We start from the raw sequence: 13340 nt of genomic DNA, 5'->3' as shown, positions 1-13340 counted from the left end.
ATCTGTACGGAGTTTGTGCGTTCTCCCCGTGGCGTGTTCCTCCTGGGGCTCTGGTTTCCTCCCACAGGTTCAGGTTAGCCTGCCATGTTGGCGCTGGAGGTGTGACGACACTTGGTTGATCATTGACACAATGTATTTCACCATGTGGTTCGATGTACACGTGACTAATAAACCCAATCTCTTTATCCTGGCAAGTCTAAAATGACTCTGTAGTACAGTTACAAATAAAAATATTTCAGCTGTTTACCTCATTCCAATATCCCATGACACTTACAGGCTATCAAGACACAAGGCATTGGTGAGGCCGAATCTGGAGTATTGTGTTCAGTTTTGGTCACCAGATTACAGGAAGGATATAAATAAGGTTGAAAGAGTGCAGAGAAGGTTTACAAGGATGTTGCCAGGACTCGAAAAACTCAGTTACAGAGAAAGGTTGAATAGGTTAGGACTTTATTCCCTGGAGCATAGAAGAATGAGGGGAGATTTGATAGAGGTATATAAAATTATGATGGGTATAGATAGAGTGAATGCAAGCAGGCTTTTTCCACTGAGGCAAGGGGAGAAAAAACCAGAGGACATGGGTTAAGGGTGAAGGGGGAAAAGTTTAGAGGGAACATAAGGGAGGGGGGCTTCTTCACATAGAGAGTGGTGGGAGTGTGGAATGAGCTGCCAGACGAGGTGGTAAATGCAGGTTCTTTTTTAACATTTAAGAATAAATTGGACAGATACATGGATGGGAGGTGTATGGAGGGATATGGTCCGTGTGCAGGTCAGTGGGACTAGGCAGAAAATGGTTCGGCACAGCCAAGAAGGGCCAAAAGGCCTGTTTCTGTGCTGTAGTTTTTCTATGGTTTATCAAATGTAGTCACTGCTGTGTGACAGGAATGCCATCCCAAGACACCCAAATCATCCTTTCGTAGGTGCTACTTTGCAGATATTAAAGGAAATAGATACAACCTATTAAATCTAGAGGACCTCACTAGGGGTAAACTGATCAGAAAATAACCAATCACAAGGGATTCAGCAGATACTGAAAATCCACAGCAACACATGGGTGCTGGAGGAGCTCAGGTCACGCAGCATCGATGGAAGGAAATAAAACAGTCGACGCTTCGAGCCGAGACCCTTTACCAGGGCTGGAAAGGAAGGGGGGGGGGGGAAGAAGCCAGAATAAGGTGGTGGTGGAGGGATGGAGTCCAAACTGGCAAGTGATAGGTGAAATCAGCTGACAGGGAAGCGGGGGGATGAAGTGCGAAGCTGGGAGGTGATAGGTGGAAAAGGCAAAGGGCTGAAGGAGTTTAATAGGAGAGGTGAGTGGATCACGGGAGAAAGGGAAGGGGGGTGGGCTCCAGATGGCGGTGATACTCAGGTGAGCAAGAATGGAAATGGAAAAAGAAGTGGGGGGGGGGAGAAATTACTGGAAATTAGAGAAATCGATATTCGTACAGTCAGGTTGGAGGCTACCCAGACAGAATTTGAAGGATTGGTCCTCCAACCTGAGAGTGGCCTCACGCAGGCATCCTTGGACCTACAGTTTGGAATGGTAATATTGTTAATACAACTACTAACAACAAAAATTAACATGGCAGCACCATAGCATAGTGGTTAGTGTAAGTGCCTTACGTCACCAGCTGTAAGGTTGAGTTCAATTCCCTCTTGCTGCCTTTAAGGAGTTTGCACGCTCTCCCCATAACCATGTAGCTTTCCTCTGGGTGCCTCAGTTCCCTCCCACATTCCAAAAAGAGATACTGGTTAGGGTTAGGGAGTGTGGACTATGTTGGAGACAATAGTGTGGTAACATTTGCAGGCTGCCCCCAGCACAACCCTCACTGATTTGATTTGACGCAAATGAGGTATTTCACTGTACATTGCCAGGTATATGGGAAAAATAAAGCTAATCTAATCATTAAAAGAGCTTTTAAAAGTTACATAAGAGCAGACAAGATTACCACTGGCCTCTTAGTGGCCGAGACATGGGAATTAATAATGAGGAAAAAAATGAATAAAAATGTTTATCTTTGTGGTAGAAGTCACTAAAAGCATTACAATAATGGTAGAGATTGCCTGGTAGAAACACTCAGCTCAAACTTTGCCACTGGGGAGAGAAGGCTCTGGGCATGTTAATGGGATTAAACACAATTCCCTTGGTCCCTACGATCTGCACCGCAGAGATAGTGGATGCTGTGCTTTCAATTTTCAAAAATTCCCCAGATATTAGAAAGGTCCCAGAGCGGACGAGAAAAAAAGCATAAAGGCAATCATTGACTGAGGACAGAGCTACAGAGAGGGAAACTAATCAGATAGTTAGCCCCAAATCCAATAGGAGAGTGCTAGGATCCATTAAAGATATTATGATGAGCGTTTACAAAGTCACAAATAGAGTCAGTCAGCTTTTATAAGAAGGGAGTGGAGCTTGAGAAATTAGAGTTCCTTCATGATGCAAGAAGCAGGATAGATAAAGGACAGCTTGTAGATGTAATGTATTTAGATTTTTCAAGTCATTTGATAATGTGTCACTAAAAGGTGACTGCTAAAGGCAGGCGATTAAAGATTAGCTTTGTACAACAAAACATGCAGAAATACTCCATCAAAACCAGAGGCTGGGGGCAGCCACAAGGGGCCATGCTTCTGCGCCAGTAGTGCACGCCCACAACTCACTAATAACCTTAACCCATACGTCTTTGGAATATACTCTGGCTTCCACCCACCTTCCAAAGATGTATGGGTTAGGGGTCCACATCCTTCTCTGTGGATCTTCACCTTGTCGTGGCGGAGAAGCTTGTGTGGTCCTGTGATCCTGAGACCGATGCCATCTGGAACTATGCTCCTGGTAGGGTCACCCATGGCGGTAAGGTCGAGGGTGAGGTCCCTGACAAAGAACAATCAAACCAAGACCTCAATGGTGGAACAAGCAGACGAAGTTACTTCGAACTCTACGGCTGTGAAGGTGAATGAAGGCTGCAACAAATCCATCAGCTCCAATCGTCGTGGTTTCCATGCCATTGGAATCAGTTGGTTGATTTGTGAAGTATCGTGTGCTTCTTGGAGTGCAACATCAAGTACACGTTAAACAAACACACGCACAGGCGTCTTCACTCTGTGGGCCACTTCAGAACGAAGACCATCATCCTTGAGCTCGAGGGATAGCCACAACGATGATAATGAAGTGACCAGAACTGAACACTCCAAGTGTGGTCTAACCAGGGCTTTATAGAGCAGCAACATTACCTGGCAGATTGACTTAAAGGGATCAGGTGTAGTAGAGCCAAACAACCAATTGCAAGAACTCAGCAGGTTGACCAGCATCTGTAGGAGGAGAGGAACTATTGATGGGGCAACAGCACCAACACAACGAGCCTGACTCGCTGAGTTCCACCAGCAGCTTGTTGCCACAGATACGGCACCAACAGTCCTGTCTCTCTGTAGCCAAGTGTGCTAGCTATCCAAATGTAGGTGGGGAAGCAAACTGAGGACAGAGTAGTTGTAGGGGGATATAGAGAGGATAAGTGAATGGGCAAATATTGGATATGGTATCACAGCAAAGGAATTTTATTAAAAACTAGAAAATAAATATTGTTAGGTGGAGGGATAGTGTTGTTTATGTGACACAGTCAGACTGCAGGTACAGCAATTAGGAAGGCAAATGATGCAGAACACAAGGAACTCTTGCTAGATTTCTACCGGGCACTGGCAAGACTGGACCTGGTGCATGTGTACTATTTTCAATGGGAACTGTTCAGAGAGAATCCACACTCACCATCAGCCACGGGGCCGTGTGTTTATTCCCCCTGCTCTACCTCCGATTATGTGGTCAAGAGCAGCTCCAATGCCACGCATTAAGTTTGCTGACGACACCACTGTTGTTGGCCAGATCAAAGGTGGCGACTAATTGGCCTATAGGAGAGGGAATGAAAATCTGGCCGAGTGATTCCTCAACAGACCAAAAAGCTTATTATCAAGTACAGGCGGAGGAAACCGAAGGTCCATGAGTCAGTAACTTTAAATTCCCTGTGGTGGAGGATCCGTCCTGCATCCAGCATCATGAAGAACACACAGCAGTGACTCTACTAGAAGTTTGCATAGATTTGCTAATTTTGACAGATTTCCATAGATGCAAAGTGGATAGTGTTCCAGATGATTGTATCACAGCCTGGTATGGAAACACCATGTCCAGGAATGAAAAAGTTTACAAGAAGTGAGTTGATACAGCCCAAGCAAAGCATCGATCATTTTATAAGGAGCACTGCAAAGAGCAGCATCTAGCAAGGGTCCCATCTGGCCATGCCCTCGTCTTGCTCCCACCATCCAGCAGGATTTCAGGAGCATTCCACCCCACACCACCAGGTTCAGTAAGTTACTACCCTACAATCTCAGCCCTCCACCCTACCTGGGAAATAATGCCTCAAATGAGAGGGTGTTGTTCATCGACTTCAGCTCAGCATTTGAAATAATCGCCCCTCAGAGGCCGGTGGGGAAAGTGGTCCTTGTGGGGACTCAACACCCCTCTCTGTAACTGGATAGAAAGACCCCAGTCGGAGTCGGCAGCAACATCTCAAGCTCCATCTTGCTGAGCACTGGGGCTCAACCCACTGCTGATTCACGACTGCACTGCCAGACCAGCTCGAACCGCATCCAGCTCGCTGATGATTCAACAACGGCCGGCCTCATCAGCAACGGCGATGAGTCCACAGAGAGGAGGCAGAGCGGCTTCGTCAAATGGCGTGAGAATAATGAGTCTCAACATGGACAAGACAGAGGAGATGACTGTGAACTTCAGGGAGTCCGGGTCCACCACTCTCCACTGCACAATGGCGCTGCCGTGGAGAGAGTGAACAGCACAAAGTTCTTTTGTGTGCACATAATGGATGACCTAACCTGAACCCACATTACCACATCAGTCAAGAATTCACAGCAGCATTTACACTTTGAGGAGATTGAGGTGTGCCAGGCTCCCTGCCCCCATTTGAGAGCCTCGTCTGGCTGCATCATTGTGTTGCAGCTTCTGACCAGACTGCAGACTGCTTATAAAGCACTCAAATTATACAATTTCTGTAGACAAAGATGGTGGAAATCTGGAACAACGCACAAACAATGCTGGAGGAACTCAGGTGGGGCAGCAACTATTGAGGGAAATGAACAGTTGAGTTTCAGGCTGAGACCCTTCATCGACACTCAAATTGTGGCATCTGATTTAATTTATGACATTATGACAGAGGGGGGTATGAAGTGGGTTTCAAACGTTTTGTACAAAGATTTATAACACCACAACACACAGGAGCAGAATTAGGCCATTCAGCCCATTGAGTCTGATCTGCTATTCACCACGGCTGATTTATCATTCCTCCCAACCTCATTCTCCTGCCTCCTCCCATAACCTTCGATACCCTGACCAATCAAAAACCCATCAACTTCTGCTTTAAGTATACTCAATGACTCGGTCTCCACACACATTTGAGGCAATAAATTCCAAAGTTTCACTACCCTCTGGATAAAGAAATTCATCCTCATCTTTATTCTAAAGGGACGTCTTTCTATTTTGAGGCTATGCACTCTGGTCCTAGACTCTCCCACTACTGGAAACATCCTCTCCAAGTCAACTCTGTGCCGGCCTTTCAATATTCAGTAGGTTTCAATGAGACCACTGCCACCCCAGACCCCCCTCTCTTAACTACAGGCGCAGAGCCAAATGATCCTTTGTCATTAACCCTTTCAATCCTGGGACTATTCTTCTAAATCACCTCTGGTCCCACACCAGTGCAAGCACATCCCACATCAGATAATGGGATCCAAAAATGCCGACGATTTTAGAACAAATTGTCTGCTGCAGGACCAATACTGACACAGGGTTTTGACCCACAACATCAATAATTCCTCTTTCTATATCGCACCTACAGATGCTGCTGGACATGCTGAGTTCCTAGCTCCAGATTGCAGCATTCGTACTCTCTGTAGACACATTTGTTAACCATGCAAGTATAGCTGGGGAAGTAAACTGGAGACAGTATTTGTAGGGGGAAATGATAGAGAGGTCGGCCGTGGTGTGGTAGCATCAGCGCTGAACTTCAATACAGATGGTTCAAACCTAGCCAGATCCCAACTTGGGCAGCAGCAGTATCTGTGCAGAAGAAAGGCCTGGCAATCTACTTGCGTATCTTGCCATGAGAACCCTATGGTCCATGAGGTCACGAGCGACTGAACAACATGGAGAGGTCAAGTGAATGGGCAAATTTTTTGATGAGTGGAGTGCTACAGAAAGGAAATTGGATTAAATTCTGGAAAATGAACAGAATATTGTGGAGGTGGTGGAAGGGGCATTGTACATGAAAATGTCAAATCACGTACAACAATTAGGAGGACAGATCTAGTAGAACACAAGGAACTCTTGTTGGATTTGTAACGTGCACTGACAAGACTACATCTGGTGTACACGTACCATTTAGAAATAAAGATTAGTAAGTTTAGCAAGGTTAGTTTCGTTCGTCACCCATATATCGAAATGTATAGAAAAGACTTGTCATTTGCATCAAGTCAGCGAGGACTGGGCTGAGCCGCCCATAAGTGTCACCAGACTTCTGGCACCAACACAGAAGGTCAACAACTTACTGACTCTGAACAAAAAAAAAATCCTGCAGATGCCTGCAAACATTACCCTGTCCGCCCTTGGAATGTGGGAGGAAACCAGAGCACCTGGAGAACAGGGAGAACGTGGGATCTACTCACACAACAGGAACTGAACCCAGCCGTTTTAACCACAATGCTAACATGTGCTTCTAATTTGCAAAGTTGAGGTCTCAGCTGCTTCCAATTTGCATTGGAAGGGTCTCAGAATACCTACTCAGTCAACACTGGAGATGCAGACATCGATAACGCAAGATTCAGTCAGCTGGCCACAGTCTTGTTGACATTTAGAAGAGCGAAAGAGAACCTTATTCAGGCATGGCTAGGATGAGGGGAGGAAACTTCCAGAGAGGAGAGACTGGCGACTGGTTTACGATGGAGTCAAAGAGACAGGGGACGGTATGTGTTTGGAACTCTCCTTCAGGGAAGGGTACTCTGAATACGTCCATCGCTGAGGTCGTCAGCTTTCTGGGACACAAGGAAACTGGGGGAGACTGGGAACAGGCAGGAAGGTGGAGGTGAGCCCGAGGTAGGAGGAGCCACAGCACTCAAACGCTGGAGCAGGTCCTGAGTGCTACACAATTCACATTTGTTTAGGCTCACGTACACCAGGGTGGAATAAAATCCCTGTTTTCTGGAGTTCCCATATACTCAGCTCACAGCTGCCTGCCCATCTCTTACCTCATAGCAACGAAAAGCAAAAATAATTCATGAAACCCTCCAGAAAGAGAAGAAGCATCTCACACAGATGCCCGGGAGATCATAATTTGCCACCCAGGAGCAAGCAAGACAGATTTCTATGGAGAAAGCCACAGCAGTGGATAAAAAGATAAAGATTAGTTTTATTTGTCACATGTACATGGAAGCAGTGAAAAGCATCCCTTATGCTAGACCAAATCAGTGAGCAAATCTCAGTGTAGACCCCAAGTGTGGCCACGCCTCAGGCACCTACATAGCAACTCTACAACTTACTAACGCTTGGAACGGAGGAAACCGGAGCAGCTGGAGAAATCCCATGGTTATGGGAAGGACGTACAAACCCCTCACGGGCAGCAGTGAGAACCGATCCCTGACCGATATCACCCATGTTACAGCCACCGCTTCCCAAACCACCTTTCTACCACAGTCACAGACCATAACAGCTTTTGCTGAAAGTAGAAATTCAGCAGACCAGGGGGTAGGCACTCCTGTTAAACATCATGCATCATACTTCACTGATTAAACCGCCTTTGCTCTGCTCCAACCCATTGAGACGTCTCCCTCTGCTTTGCTGCATCTGTCGTTCTTTCCCTCTCATACATCCCGCAGTTCTGCCCTCTCACCTCTTGGTGTATTACCTTAATTACACTGTCATTTTCTCACTGTGTCCATCACCTTAACTGCTGAAGTTCAAGTAAACCATTCTGAGATAACACAAGACAAACTTATAAATATAAAAGACCCAAAATGGGAGACAAGGAAGATGTTTGAAATCTGGTTCTGACAAAGGGCCTGAGAAGTTCACTCAGTCTAAGCACGTGACTTTGAGCGAGATGTGGACACAGCGGGACACATCACGGAAACCAATCCCTCCTCCACAAACTCTGTCTACACGTCTCACTGACTCCAAGCAGCCAGCATAATCCAAGACCCCAGATATTCTCCCTTTGACCCTCTTCCAACAGGGAGAAGATACTAAAGCCCAAAAGCATGTACCACCAGGTCCAAGGAGAGCTTCTCTCCCATGATTAAATAGCTCTCCAGTACAATAAGAACTCTGCCTCACATTCTACCTCATCACGACTGTGGTAGTTTCGCCTTGCACTACCTCAGTGTACTGTGTAAAGTTTTGATTTACATGAACAGTATGCAGGTCAAGTTTTCCCACTGTATCTCAGTACAATGTGACCATTAATCCAAAGTACCAGGGTGCAATGAAGTTCCTCGCTCACGTGAAAGTGAGAATAGAGACCTGGAGGAACTCAGCAGGTCAGGCAGCTTCTATGGAGAAGAATACAGAGCCTAGATTTAGCAGGACTTGATCAGTAGAGAGTGTACACCGAGTCAGTGGCCACGTCATTCGACATACCTGCTCGTTAATGCCAATCATGTGGCAGCAACTCAATCCGTAAAGCACACTGACATGGTCAAGAGGTTCAGTTGTTCAGGCCAAACATCGGAATGGGGAGGAAATGGGATTCGAGTGACTTTCACTGTGGAATGATTGCTGGAGGCAGACGAGGTGATTTGAATATCTCAGAAACTGCTGACCTTCTGGGATTTTCACGCACATTCTCTAGAGTTTACAGAGAATGGTGTGAGGAAAAACATCCATTGAGGAGCAGTTCTGTCGAAGAGAAAGCCTTGCTACTGAGAGAGGGCAGAGGAGAATGGCTAGACTGGTTCAAGCTGACGGGCAAATAACTACACATTACAACAGTGGTGTGCGGAAGAGCATCTCTGAACACACAACATATTGAGCCTTAAAGTGGACGGGCTACGGCAGCACACTGGGTTTCCACTCCTGAACCTAATGCACTGGCCACTGAGTCTATAATAAATATAGCAGTGATTGCCGACAACAAATACTTTCTTGTGAAAATTATATAACAGACTGGAGAAGGAACATGAAAAAAAAGAGGGAGCAAATAGGGTCAGAAAAAGCGGATGAAATCGAATAACATACACAAAAAGCCGAGGAATTGTGCAGGTCGGGCAGCATCTATGGAGATGAATAATCAGCTAACATTGCAGGCCGAGGAGGGAGGGGAGGGGTTGTTGGCGGTGAGGAAGGCGGGGGAATGCAAAGGCGAGTGAGAACGCTGTACAGCCAAGCATTGCAGGTCTGTGAGGGAGGTGGAGGAGTGAGGGGAGGGAGCACAGGTGTGGGGGAGGTTGGGGGGGTGGGGATGAAGTGCAAAGCTGGGAGGTGATCGCTGGAAAAGGTCAGGGGCTGAAGGAGTCTGACAAGAGCGGAGAATGGACCGTGGGAGGAAAGGGAAGGAGGGGTGAGGAGAGGAGGGGTACGAGGGGAGCCGGAGTGAAGAGTTGAAGAGGGAGGGGGGAGAGGGATGAAATTGATTGAAGGTGCGAGTGAGTGAGACTGACCGAAGGCATGACGTGCGGCAGTAAGCCAGTACTGGGCTAATCAGTTATTAATTAATAGTTAATAAGGAAATGTAAATTGTGCGGTGCGAAAGGCAGCTCTCGCCGAATATGTGCATTGGGAGTCCTCGAAGAGGAAAATCTCTTCGCAACAGCTGTGGCTCGGTGTAGCAGGCTCGCTCTCAAATTAGCATCGCTCAGATCGCAGGCATTGACTACCATGTCGAACTGCTCTGTAAATCACAGCCCCCACCCTCCTAGAAAACCTCTCCTCTCTCAACCGATCAACCCACTCTGACCTACCCCCAGCCTCTCTCCCTCCCTCTTCCCTCCAGCCGCATTCCCTCAGACATACGACTGCCACGCAAATTTTTTTTTAAAATTTCAGTATTTGTTAACAAACACCCAGCGGCTGAAACAAAAAGGCAAATCTCATCCCTGGTTCGGTGTAGGTCCACCGGGGGGGGGGCCACTGGGTCACTTAAGGCTTTTTCTCGGGAGAAGTTAGCACAACACCGGGTCTCACGCCGAAATGACGCGATAGAGGACCGGAGTTGTCGCCGTGAACTCCGTCTTCAAAGAGATGGAAAGGGCTTTGAGACACGAGACACGCTGGAGGGAAGGGACCCGAGCCAATCCCCCTCTGCCCCATCGCCACCCGCTTGCGGCTTAGTTGACCAGGATGCGTTCAGATTGTCCTTTACGCTGGAAAAGACGTGCCCAGAAAGGTGTGGCAGGATGCTTCTGACACTGGAGGATGAAAAGTGGGAGGAGAGGTCTATCCTTCTATATTTGCTACACAGACCAGTCGACAGCAGAAAGAAGGGGGGAGGGGGTTGTTGGATGTGGGGAGGGTGGAGGAATGCAAGCGCCAGCGAGAACGCCGTGCAGCCGAGCAACGCGCAACATGTTGTTCCTCGGCCGGGAAAGGGGGCACCCAGGCAGCATCGGCCGTCAGTGCCAACGGGGACTGCTAAACATCAAGGGGCAGGAGAGGGACAAATTCAATGGCAGCCCCCCCCCCCTCCTCCGGGAACGGGCTCTCCGGAGACGGAAGCGGGCTGCGCTCCCAAACCCTCGCCGCGGTGCTTCTGTCTCCCCAGGGAGACACGGCAGGATGGCGTTCATCATCGTCTTCACGATCCAACTCCCCAAAAATATGCTCCCACCGGACGAGAGGGCGCCGGGATACAAACTTTGGAATCGGGGGATGAGGGGACGGTGGGGGCAAGAATGGCCTGACAAGTATCGGGAGGGGCAAGAGCCGGACTGGAGGGCAGCGGGGTTGAGAATGCAGGTGCCGGAAATCCAGAGCAACACACGCAGGAACTCCGGTAAGGCAGCTTCATCCCCCCTCTTTAGATGCTGACCGACCTGTTGAGCTCCTCCTGCATTTGAGGGTTGAAGACACCGTCCACAGTTGCTGCCTGACTTGCTGAGTTCCTTCAGCTTGATCTCTGGATCTCCAGCATGTGCAGACTCTCTCGTTGTCCGTGTTCTGAAACCTCTCGTCTGGAAGGAGAGTAGGCAATAATAGAGGTGGAATTTAGGGGGGGAGGGTGGTCGCCACTCACCTTGCTGTAGATGCCCCAAGACAGCTCGGTCTCGATCACCATGACAACAATGCCAAACATGCCGAAGATGAGCGCGTAGTCGCTCAGCCGTTTCCTCTTCTCGAACAGAGCCCGTCGGTGCCCGAGTTTGTAGCCGATGTTATGGTTCTTTTTCTTGGTGCTCTTTCGGCTGCCGCCGTCGCCGCCGGTCGGCTGCCGCGACTGGCCGGGCTGCCCCTGCAGGAACTGTTGCTGCTGTTGCTGCTGGTCCTCCGTGCAGGAGCCCAGGACGTGGTTGCAGGCGAAGACCTGCAAGGGTTGCGGCTCGGCCTCCGAGTCCACCAGGTTGCGCTTGGAGGTGCTGAGGCTGGTGAGGGGTTTCACCACGCCGCCGTTGTACTTGCAGCTACTCATAGCGATCTCAGTGAAGGGGTTGCTATCCCTCCTGGGGACCAGCGGACTGGGCTGCCGGTGCTTGACCCCGGCAGGGTGGTCCTCGCCCAGCTGGAGCAGACTGCCGTGCCTGGAAGAGGAGGGCTGCCCTGCGGCCAGGGCACCGGCGTCCGGGCAGAAGGTGGTGGGCGACGTCTTGGGCGGACGGGGCAGGAGCGGAGCCGGACACCCTGGCTGGTGGCAGCGAGGCGGCTGGCCAGGCGGTGGAGGCTCCCGGAATCCCGCGGCCCCGGGACACTGGCACCTAACCGAGTCCTCGTCCAGGTCCGCCACCCCCGAGTCATGGCAATGTACGCCCTCCATGGTCAGTCAGTACCTTACCCACTCCCCAAACACAAAGTCTCCGGGCTGCAAACTAGGAGTGGAGTGCTCCACCCCTTCCCTCCCTCACTCCCTCCCTCCTCCTCTCCTCCCCACCCCCCTCACCCACCTCCCAACTTGACTCGCCGCCTTCTCTAACCGCCAACGGGGAGAGCTCCACTTCACTTGCTCTCTCCCGCTAGCAAAGCTGGTTATCCGCCTTTTACGGGTAGCATCCCACTCGCCGTCCCCTCCCACCCTCCCCAGCCTCAGACCCACAATGTAGCCCAACCCTCAGTCCCGCTCAGCTTCAACAGCCCGGTCTGCCTCCGCCATCAGTTCCCAGCTCGCCGCCGCCTCCTCGGCCGTCGCTTCACCGAGAACCGCCCCGATCCATCCCAACGAAAACGCTTCGCGGCGAACCTCCGGGCTCACCCTCCTCCCAGCTGTACCCGGCCCCGCCCTCTTCCCCACCTCCACTGCCTTCTCATTGGCCGACGCCCTCCACCAGACCACGCCCTCCCTTACGGCCGCCGACCCCGCCCCCTTCGCCGGCCTCCTCGCCTCTCCATTGGACGGGGTTCTCCAGACCACGCCTCCAACCGGACAGCCGCTCGCCTTCATTCGGTGGCCGGTGCGCACGCGTTGGCCTGCCCTCACTCCCCACCCCCCCTCCGTTGCTCCCTGGGACTTGTAGTCCAACCGACCACTCCTTAGCTTTGGGAAAGCCGGAGGTTTTTTAACCGACTTCAGTGCAATTGTGGCCTTGAAGTTTCCGACCAACAAAAGTATTGCAAATCGCTCAGGGGTAGGCTGTGATTTAATCCCGACAACTAAAAATCTCGGAACAGTTTTGCAATAATGATATCAGCAACGTTGCCGTGTAGTTAGGCGCATCAGCCTGTGTGTGGGTAATAACATTGGGCAACAGGAGAACCCAGGAAAATTATCATGTGCACGCAGTTACAACAAAGTCGAGTTTATTACCACATGCACAAGTATATGTATGCACAAGAACGGCATCACAGCCATAACTATGCTGTGTATATTAAAAGATAACTTCAATAACTTATCAATCAACAGGTGATCATCGTTCTTCCCTGGGCACGTTACATATTCTGTTGTAATACTATGATTCTGTACATCAGAATCAGGTTATTTATCACTGACTCCTGTCGTGAAATTAGTTGTTTTGCGGCAGCAAGACATAAACTGTAATTTAACTAGTAATTAGTACAATTACCATTCAGAAATCTGATAGCTGAGGCGAAGAAGCTGCAGCCGTCACAAGTGCTACACCCCCGCCCTCACCACGATTCGGGGCCTTTAAAG

At 49.6% G+C, this 13340-nt stretch overlaps 1 protein-coding gene across 4 annotated transcripts in view; it reads right to left on the bottom strand.

The window, feature by feature from the left end:
* The window catches only part of LOC134343040 (small conductance calcium-activated potassium channel protein 3-like), a 149862-nt gene that overhangs the window by 126952 nt on the left and 9570 nt on the right, over positions 1-13340 (bottom strand). For 2 of the 4 annotated variants that reach the window (XM_063041867.1, XM_063041868.1), the window contains exon 1: positions 11277-12074. The exons of 1 other annotated variant lie outside the window; for it this stretch is intronic. In XM_063041867.1, the coding sequence (XP_062897937.1) occupies positions 11277-12011 (735 nt within the window). In that variant the 5' untranslated portion in view covers positions 12012-12074. Of the gene's footprint in view, positions 1-11276; positions 12075-12300; positions 12400-13340 lie in introns of those variants that run through there. One more of the 4 variants, XM_063041870.1, reaches the window with a different exon arrangement.

This window comes from Mobula hypostoma, chromosome 2 (genome assembly GCF_963921235.1).
Source record: "Mobula hypostoma chromosome 2, sMobHyp1.1, whole genome shotgun sequence".
NCBI classification, from domain to species: domain Eukaryota; kingdom Metazoa; phylum Chordata; class Chondrichthyes; order Myliobatiformes; family Myliobatidae; genus Mobula; species Mobula hypostoma.
Note: the sequence above shows the minus strand (reverse complement) of the source record. Positions and strands in the feature narration are given on the sequence as shown.